General features: G+C 39.8%; 1 protein-coding gene across 1 annotated transcript in view; it reads left to right on the plus strand.

Annotated features, from left to right (window-relative positions):
* Nucleotides 1-1,886: 1,886 nt before the first annotated feature.
* PEX13 (peroxisomal biogenesis factor 13) overlaps nt 1,887-10,341 on the plus strand; it is a 22,762-nt gene continuing 14,307 nt past the window's right edge. Inside the window, exon 1 of the mRNA XM_007938024.2 lies at nt 1,887-1,978. Coding sequence (XP_007936215.1) covers nt 1,887-1,978 — 92 coding nt within the window. The remainder of the gene's footprint in view (nt 1,979-10,341) is intronic.

Below are 10,341 nucleotides of genomic sequence, written 5' to 3' on the forward strand. Positions count from 1 at the left end.
AAATGCAAACACAAATTAAACAAACAATATGAATGTGTGTATGTGTTTAGTAACTGAGCTCTGGACATCTCAAGATCATCTTCGCCTAGCAACTATGTTAACGTTGTTGTTAGGTGCCGGGAGTTGGCCCCGACTCATAGCGACCCCTCCCTTGGGTTTCCGAGAGGGTATCACTACGGAAGTAGATTGCCCAACCTTCCTTCTGAGGAGTGGTTGGTGGGTTTGAACCGCCAGGCTTCTGGGTAGCAGTCAAGTGCCTTAGGCACTATGCTACCAGAGGCTCCTATGTTAACATTGTTTTTGTTATTGTTGTTGTTATGTGCGGTCCAGTCAGGCCGACTCATAGCGACCCCTCCTTGGGTTTCCCAGGCAGTATCACTACGGAAGTAGATTGCTCCGTCTTCCTTCCGAGGAGTGGCTGATGGTTTTGAACCAGCCAGCCTTCTGGTTAGCAGTCAAGAGCCTTAGGCACTACGCTACCAGCGAAGGAGGAAATAGGTTTTGTTTTAAGAGTAGTTGTTTTACCTTGACGTACAGCTCGGAAGTGATAAGAGTTTCTTAACATACCAGAAATCAGTTGTTTCGTATCAGCTTTATTATCTTTGAAAGCAAGCCCTGAGAAATGCATCCTACCCTGTAAGTTTTTTTGTTTTTGTTTTTGTTTTACTGTTGGCTATCTTTGTTCAACTTTTTTATTTCGTTGACGTGATTGTTTTACAAGGGAAAGGGAAAATAAATAAATAAAAAACCTCCGGAACAAGTCATTGCAACAAAACCTCCCACGTGTAAGGATTCCTCCGCAAGCCAACGATAACTAGCCCGGTCTCTCGTGTTCTAGAGATGATGGACTTTTTCACTTTCTTGGACGATTACAACAGAAACGATTCATTGCAAAGGAAAGAGCAGGGACCACCAAAATGAACAAGACTATGTCCAAACCTTAAGATCTTTTAAAACTCCTTCCCATACAGAAGGATGTCATTCGTCCCGTGGGGTGGGGGATGTAAGTTTCCAGAGAAGGAAGCGCTCACAAGTTCATTGGGCTGTCAATACATTCAGCTGTAGAAATTACTCTGGACTCTAAGAAAGTTCATACCAAGGTCTAACCTCGAATTTTCTTTTTGTCAAGCAACCCCTTCCCCCCTTCGGTCAAGTCCAAGAAACTTCCCACTCACCCTCTCCTTGCTAACAAAGCCGCTCCAACAAGAAGGAAACGACCCTCTCCATCCACACCTGTCTGTACTCAGTCCGGAGCCGCACTTCAGACCTTCCCTACCTCACCTCTCCCACTAACTACATCAAAGGCAGAGATTTAACCCCTTCCGCCCCTCAAAAGGAATGGGGAAGATTAAAGACAACGCACCTATGTCTAGCAATTCTATTCCCCCCAGGAAACGAGTGCTTTAGAACCAAAGTACCAGCCCCCTTTGCGAGGACTGAATGAATCCTACCCTTCTGTTTGAAGGGCTGTCTGTTAAACAGCCTGGCCTTTCTTAACACATCCCACTATCCCTATGGCTGTGGCATGGAATCGGACCTTACTCCTCCGGCCTGAGGAGTTCTGGCCCCGGAACAACCTCAGCGAGACTTCGGTGTCTAGGCCATAATAGCCGCTGCCAGAAATATCGATGAGCCCTTACACTGAGGTTTACAATGGAAACTCTTTGTAGAAAAAAGAAAAAGAGAGCGTTTCTTCCTTGGATTGGTATCATCCTCTTGCCCTCTGGTTGCAGCTAGCTAAGCACCACTAGCCTTGTCCTGACTGCAGAAGTGGGCGGGGTGGAGGGGTCGGCGTTCTGCCCATTGTGCCTGGAGTGTGCAGCGTTTGTGGACCTGGGCCTTGGACTGTAGAGGCGCCGAGCTGGAGCCGAGTGGAAGTGAAGGAGATGGCGTCCCAGCCGCCGCCTCCCCCCAAACCCTGGGAGACCCGCCGAATTCCGGGGGCCGGGCCGGGCCCGGGACCCGGCCCCACTTTCCAGTGAGTGTGAGATTCTTCAGGCTGCGAGTTTTGTGGGGCCAGAGCTTGGGGACTTGACAGGAGGCGGTTGAGGCCGTTGGATGGTATTCCCTCCCCCGCTCAGCCAGCCCCCAACTTCGGGAAAGTCGAGGTGGGATACGGGTGCAGACAAGGTAAATTTCGTTGTTTGATTGCTGTTCCGGACCAAGCGACACTTGGCTGTGGCATTTTTCGGGGGAACTCCCGGGTGCCTGCCTCCCTGAGTCCCGGAGTCTGGAAGAAAGGGGACGGCTTCCCACTCCTCTGTTTGCGGAACACCTTGACAGAACTGGTTGAGCCTGCTTTAAGCTTTAGACTTTGCAGAATAGAGAGCGGCATTTGCCCAGCCCCCGGCTTCAATAGAGAGCAAAGTCTTGTAAAAGCTTTTAACAATCGCTAGAGAAGTTGGTGAAAGCCCAAAAGGTCATTTTTACGCAACTGGAAGCTAAACGTTTGCGCTTTACGGTTTTTTTTTTTTTTTCCCCCCAGCATAACTCAGTTAATGTTTCAGATCGAGATTTTGGAAAAGCAACTTAAAGCAGAAATTTGAGGTTTACGGCTGGGTAGCCTTTGTGCACAATTGTGTGTGTATTTTTTCTAGAGCCTATTTTTTGTTTTGTTTTGTTTTTATCAGTATCTGCAACTCACAAAAGGTTAAAGTTTACACAGAAGAATTTCAAGGTCTTGTGTGATTTGTATTGAATAGATCTGGACATCTTACTTCAGATAAAACTTTAATGTCAGTAGGATTTTCTAACATAAAAATCCCCAACATACTGAAATGTGTTTTTGTTGTGTTCTAAATTCTAGTAATTTTTTAATTTAAACAATGCTTGAACATTCACTAATTTTAAAACTGACAGATGCTTAACAAGTTGTTGTTGTTGTTGTTATGTGCCGTCGAGTCAGCCCTGACTCATAGCGATCCCTCCTTGGGTTTCCGAGGCAGTATCACTACGGAAGTAGGATTGCCCAACCTTCCTTCCGAGGAGTGGCTGGTGGGTTTGAACCGCCAGCCTTCTGGTGAGCAGGCAAGTGCCTTAGCCACTATGCTACCAAAGCTCCTTACTTAACAAGTAGTAAGCTTTAATTACGCTTTTATGCTGAGGTGACACTCTCTGCTACCTTTTTAGTGAGTGACTCAGACTTTTTTAAAAATTTGGACTGCTCTTTTGGAGAGTGGTTTTACCCTTGCATCTGTTAAAGTTGTGTGTAAACTTTTTTGGTTGCTTTAAAAATAGAGATCTGTAAGCAATAACGTTACAGTTGAGTGGATTTTGATTAATGGCGACCCCATGTGTTTCATAGTAGAATCGTATTCCATAAGGAGCTGTGGTGGCGTAGTGCTTAAGGTATTTGACTGCTAACGGGGAGGCTGGCGGTTCAAACACACCAGCACTCCTCGGAAGAAAGATTGGGCAATATACTCCGCCATAAATCGGAACCGACGCGATGGCAGTGAGTAGGATTTTCAATGGCTGAGTTTTCAAAAGTAGATTATACTGGAACCTCCAGCCTTTATGTTAACAACCTATAAAGGATAAGATAATTAACACTTGTTTATTCACCAGCCAGCTTTAAGAATATCAACATTTTGCCATATTTTCTCAAGTTTTTTTAAAAAATTAAAATTAGACAGTTAAATCCTCTCATTTTTTTCTTTCCCGTAGTAATTGCTGTCCCTATTTGGTGTTTATTGTACCCACTAATGATTTTACTCTTTAGTTCTTAGGTTTGTGTACACATTGTATGTTTATTATTGTTTGGTATGTTTCTAAACTAAGTACATCTACTCTTTACTTATCGACTATCTCATTATCTAACATTTCATATTTACGACAATAGTAAAAAAATCTGTCAAACTATTTTGGGGATTAATGACATATGTCTGGCAGTAACCAGTGCAATGTGAGAGTAATATTGGCTGTGATGTTTAAAGTTATGTGTCCACTTGGCTGTGCTGTGATTCTCAGTGGTTTGACAGTTATGTAATGATAAAATTTGGCAATTACGTAATGATGTAGTCATCCTCCACTTTGTGATCTGTTGTGGTCATCTTCCATTTTCACATAACACTGATTTTCACACGATGACCTGGTCTTTGGTCCCTAACCACATCAGTAAATGAGGAGTGAGTGTACCTTAAAACTGTATTATTTTGCATTTTGCAAAATGCTTTGTCCATTATATAGTATGTCTTTTGAGATTTATCCTGTTGATAGGTGTAGCTACGTTTCTGTTGATTTGATTCTGACTCATGGTGACCCCGTGCACGCAGAGTAGAGTTCATAGGGTTTTCAAGGCTGTGACCTTTCAGAAGCAGATCACCTGGCCTGTGCTTCTGGGTGGGTTCGAACAACCTCAGCTAGGAAGGGAACAATTAACTGTTTGTACCACCCAGGGATTCCTGAGTAGGAAATAGCTGTGTTGTTGTTATTGTTAGGTGCTGTTGAGTTAATTTTGGCTCAGATTCACCCATGTGACAGTAACTGCTCCAAAGGGTTTTATAGGCTATAATCTTTTTAGTTCATTGTAATTGTTGTAGATTATTATATAAAAATACATTGTCTCTTACAGTTTTTATTCTGTTGGTGACTATTAGATTATCAGTTTTTTGTTTTTAATATTAAAAACAGTGCTGCAGTGAACATCCTTTTGCCTTCTCAAAAGGTTTTCTAAGAGGTTAAAAACCAAGGCAGTTGCCATTGACTTGATTTTGATTAATGGTAACTCCATGTGTGTCAGAGTAGAACTGTGCTCTGTAGCATTTTCATTTGCTGTGATCTTTCAGAAATAGATCAACGGGCCTTTCTTCCACAGCATCTCTGGTTGGGTTTAAATAGTCAACAGTTGGTAGGTAGTCGAGTGCTCAACCCTTTTCACCACCCAGAGACTCTTCTAATGTGTTACTGGTACGGAATTGCGTAGTGGAAAGGTATGCTTATCTTCATGTACAGTACTGAGTATTGCCAAGTTGCTCTTCAAAGTGGTTGTATACTAATTAACATTTCAGCTAACAAAGTATTGTGTTTCTTCACATCCTCACCAACATTTGATAATGTTATTTTTTAGAACTGTATTTGCTGAAAATGATGTGACATGTTATTTCATCTTTAATTTGTACTTTCTTGATTAGTCCTAAGACTACAAACATGTTTTTGAGTATTTACTAGCCCTTTGAGTGTTTTCTATTGATAACTTTGCCCACTTTTTTTAATTGTCTTCATCTTTTTCAATTTGTAGGAGTGCTTTGTGGTTGATACTAATCCTTTTATTGCTACCTTTCAGACTGGGCCTCTCTCTCTCTCTTTTTTTTTTTTTTTTTTTAATTGTGATTTGGGTGAAAGTTTACAGAGCAAATTCACTTTCTATATAGCAGTTCACATACACTTTGTCTCATGACATTGACTACAATTTACCATAATGCAACCCCCATAGTTACCTCTTCCCTGTGTCCATCCCTCCATGAACTCCTGCTTCCTGAGCTGTCTCCTTGTGCATAAACAGCCCTTCTTTCTCCCATGATTGTTCTCTCCAAGGAGTGTATCTGTCTGGTGTAAATGTTCACCTCATATGCCTGTCTTTTGTTTGGCTGGAAGCCACAGGTATGGGTTCAATTCTAGACCTGAAGAGCAGCTAGGGGACATAGTCTCAGTGATTCCATCAGGCTCTATCAGACCAGCAAACTTGGTCTCCCCCTCCTTTTTTTCCCAAATAATTTTGAATTTTGTTCCACATTGTTCTCCCACCCTATCCAGGATCTCTTACATAGATCCCCCTCTGAGTAGTTGACAGTGGTAGCCGGGCATCATCTTGTTCTTCTGGTTCTCATAGTCATATAGGCTCAGACTGGGCCTGCCTTTTCACTGTTTGTATTTGTCTACGTTCATTTTTGTTGTACACAGGTTTTTATTTTTATATAGCCAAAATTGTCTTGTCTTATTGTTTGTGATTTTTTTGTGTTTTAAGAAATCCTTTCTATCTCAGATCAGAAAAATTCTTCTATTTCTTTTAAATGTTCTACCAATGTAGAGAATCTTAATTGAAAAAAAAATTAATAACTGATTGTCCCAGCAGCATTTATTGTGTAGTCTATTCCATAGTAATTTATAATGCTATCATATCAAGTTTTCCTAAGTGTATCATTCTGTATTGGGAATTCACTGACTTGTCCTATTGATCTATTTGTCTATTCTTAATGCTAGCATCACCATGTCTTAATTACAGAGCTTTATTATATACAACATACACACACACACACACACATACTGCTAAATTCAAGTCTTATATTTTAATATCTTTGCATATATATTTCTAGGTGAAATTGGCCTATAATTTTCTTTCTTTGTACTATTCTGCCTGGGTATCAAAGTTTTATAGCTACTGAATTTTTTCTATTGATTCCAGTTTTTATTCCTTAATAGGTATACAGTCTTCGCTTTAGTAGCCTTTCAGATTTATCTTAAGCCATCTGTTCTTGAATTCCTATTAGACATTCTATCAGGAAAAGTTTCTGCTACAAGAATATCTAATTTACTATGCTATGGATTATGTAAAGACATTTACTGCTTAGTTAACAACAGCTCTAGAGATCTACTGTCAAGGGACCTACATTTTTCCTTCTTTTTTTTTAAATCCTGTCAGCTTTTTAACAATTTTGGCAATCTCTGTCTTATTCTTGCTTCTTTGAGAATATTCTCTTGTTTTTTCCCCTCTTTGACTGCTTCTAAGGTTTTCTCTTTGTATTTGGTTTCAGCAGTTACACTTCATTGGGCCTCAGTGTGATTTTCTTTGTATGGGCAATTTACTTCCGTAGTGATACTGCCTCAGAAACCCAAGGAGGGGTCGAGTCGGTCCGACTTGATGGCACATAACAACAACAAGTGGAGTTCACAGAGATCCTAGACTCCAACTGGACATCCTTCATCAATTTCAGAAAAATCTCAACTTTTATATTTTCAAATATTGCCCTGTACCACTTTTTTCTTTACTCCTTTGACTCCACTTACATTTAGGCCCTATATTTTACTACGTACCTATAACTTACTCTTTTCTGTATGTATTTTTTTTTCTCATGTGTCATTCTGATATTTTATTCTGAACTCTCTTCTAGTTCATTGACATCTTCTGCTGTTTCTACTCTGGTATTAAACTAATTGTTGAGTTCCTAATTTCAGGATTTTTTTGTTTTTCAGTTTTAGAATTTCCATTTAGTCCTGCTTTATAGTTTCTAGGTGCTCTGGTGGCATAGTGCATAAGACATTTGACTGCTAACCAGAAGGCTGGTGGTTCAAACCCATCAGCCACTCCTCGGAAGGAAGGTCAGGCATTCTACTTCTGTAGTGATACTGCCTCGGAAATCCAAGGACGGGTCGCTATGAGTTGGATCCAACTCAGCAGCAATGGGTTTATAGTTTCTGTTTTCTGCTGAAAAAATCTCAATCTTGTCTTTTTTTCCTTGAATATATTAAGCATAATTGTTTTACGTTTCTGCCTAATAATTCCATTATCTGAATCCCCTATGTATATCTTTGTATTGCCTGGTTTTGCTCTTTTAAAAAAAAAAAAAATTGTAGCTTTGTCATCATTTTTGCTCTTTTTAATGAGAGCTGGACATTGCATATGGACAATTTGAGATGATTTGAGGTTTAAGGTGGTACCATTCTTTAGAGACTTTTAACAGGAACCTAGGGCCTCTAGCAATCTTAGGAGCTCTGGTGGTGTAGTGCCTAACGCATTTGACTGCTAACTAGAAGGATGGCGATTGAAACCCACCAGCCACTCCTCAGAAGGAAGACTGGGCAATCTACTTCCATAGTGATACTGCCTCAGAAACCCAAGAAGGGGTCACTATGAGTCAGACAGATTACTTCAATTCAACCAAGGATTGAGATGATTTGAAACTGAGGTTTGAGTTCCTTCTTGGGCTAATCTGTTTCCTGTTAACCTTTTCACTCCTGCTTCTAGGATATAGTCCTTTAAGATCCCAGTCTCAAATATGGGCATTTATGGTTGCTCTCTTCTTTGGAACTTCTGAACTCTAGTTTTTATGTCCTTAGCTCAGAAAGTCTACTGAAAGTGCTCCTCAGTGTCTGATCCTGTCAGTCATCTCCTCCAGAATTTTCATCAGCCCTTGAGAAACATTTCAAAATGTCAGGCTCTCTGGGTTTTCACTTTCTCCATAATTCCTCAGTGCCTTGTTCTCTGATACTTTTATTTCAGTATTTTTTATATTACTATAACTAGCTTCTTTTCTAGTTTCCAGTGGAAGAGTTAATCTGATTACCTAGACTGCCATTACCTGAAGTGTAGAATTCCTCATTCCCAAATTCTAACATCCTACTCTGTTTCTTCTTAACTCATAGTTATAAGATAGGTCATGTGGCAGTGGGCATCATGTCCAAGATTTCTAATTTTCTTCCATATTTACATGTTTTCATTTCACAAATGTTACTGCTTCATTTATCCTGTCAGCCATTTTATGCATACTTAGAATCTTTGTTGAACTGTTACGTAAAAATTGTTATCCCTGGAATAAATTTTCATTCTTATGGTTGATTTTTGTTTGCTTGTTTTTTTAGTATTTTAATATCTTCCATGTTTTTGGCATTTTTGATATGCCTGTTTTGAATAGGTGGGTTTTTTTTTTTTTTTGAGTAGGATTTTTCGAGTTCTGTTTTCTCTCCTTTCCTGCCCTCTACATTTCCCTCTCTGCCTTAGCAGGTTTCCTATTGCCTTTATTTGGTTTCTCTGCACCCCATTCCCTGAGTAAGAATCAGTATAAAAATGGTGGCTTAGAGTAAGCATCTGCTGGAGTTAGATTGAAGATATACCAGATCAAGTCACTGAGACAGTAGTTAATTTATTTCATTTCTTGGCCTTGAGGTTATAGCAGACTCTTCCCCCTATTCTTAGCTCTATAAATTCCAAAAAATCCTAAATTGTTCGTTGTCAGGAAATTTTATAATCTCTTTTTAGTAGCTAGAGGCCCAGCCCAACCCCCAAACCCACTGCCTTCAAGTTGGATCCAACTCATAGTGACCCCTCCTTGGGTTTCCGAGGTGGTATCACTAAGGAAGTAGATTGCCCAACCTTCCTTCCGAGGAGTGGCTGGTGGGTTTAAACTGCCAGCCTTCTGGTTAGCAGTCAAGTGCCTTAGGCACCATGCCACCAGAGCTCCCACCCAGCCCCCAGCATCAAACAATGTACTTGTTCACTTAAGTGGAGCACTTTAAGTTCTTGTTGTTTCCCAGAAACTTGAGTCCTAGCTGTCACCTCCTGCTTCCAGACCCAGAACTGACAGGCCCATAGCCTCAGCCCCCCTCACCATTTTACACTTCTGTTCAGTTTCTGTTCTGTGGTTGTGTATTTTTTTTATTATTATTATTAAATGTAGCCTTTTTGTTTTTCTATTATTGCTTCTACTTTGGGGCAAAGCTGCTTCATCTAAGCTTGAATGTACAGCACTACCTGCCAGTCCTCTGACCCTTTATAAAATTTTTTTTAATATTGGATTCAGTAAAAAACAAGTGACAGGTTTCTACTACTTTGTTAACAATATTAACATGCAAAGCTAAATTAAATCTTTAGCTTGGGTTAGAAAACTACCCTTTTGCAATTACATATCTAATGTGTGATGTAGGCAAGGATCATGAATGGGTGCTAAACTTTTGGAAGAGCTGTTGTTGGGGAATAGGACATTTGCATGTCACCAAAGTCACCCCATAGATTATATACTAATTACAAAAGAAAAACTATATAATCAAATTTAGCATCACAAATAAGAGGCAACCTGGCGTTATATGTCTCTTGGTATGATAAAATATGAAGTAAACAAAATCAGCCATGAACTGTTCTTGCCGAAAATGTTAACCTGATTCTGATCAAGCCTCTAGTTGTAATCTTCAGCATAACCGTAACTATAAGTAATACGTATACAAGTTAAACAACATTTTTGGGAAACACAAATCCAGAATATGGGACATCATACAGTAAACTAACTGGATTCTTCAAAAAACAAATCAAAGATTTTTTTTTTTTTTTTTATGGAATTGTTCTAGTTTTTAGAAGAGAATGAGGAGACAAAACAACCAATTGCAGTGTGTGAACCGTAATTAAATTTTTGTTCAGAAAAACAGCCATATATATCATATATATATATATGTATATATATATGATATATATAAATACACACTTGACTTTTACAACTCAATAATAAATAGGCAAGCCAATTTTAAAAAGGATCAGGGACACAGGGAAGAGGTAACTATGGGGAGGAAGTGGGAGGGGAGCTGTTGCATTGTGGTAAACTGTGGTCAATGTCATGAGACAAAGTATATGTGAAC

The sequence above is a fragment of the Orycteropus afer genome, unplaced genomic scaffold, assembly GCF_000298275.1.
Source record: "Orycteropus afer afer isolate SDZICR_OR568_19922 unplaced genomic scaffold, OryAfe1.0 scaffold00046, whole genome shotgun sequence".
NCBI classification, from domain to species: Eukaryota; Metazoa; Chordata; class Mammalia; order Tubulidentata; family Orycteropodidae; genus Orycteropus; species Orycteropus afer.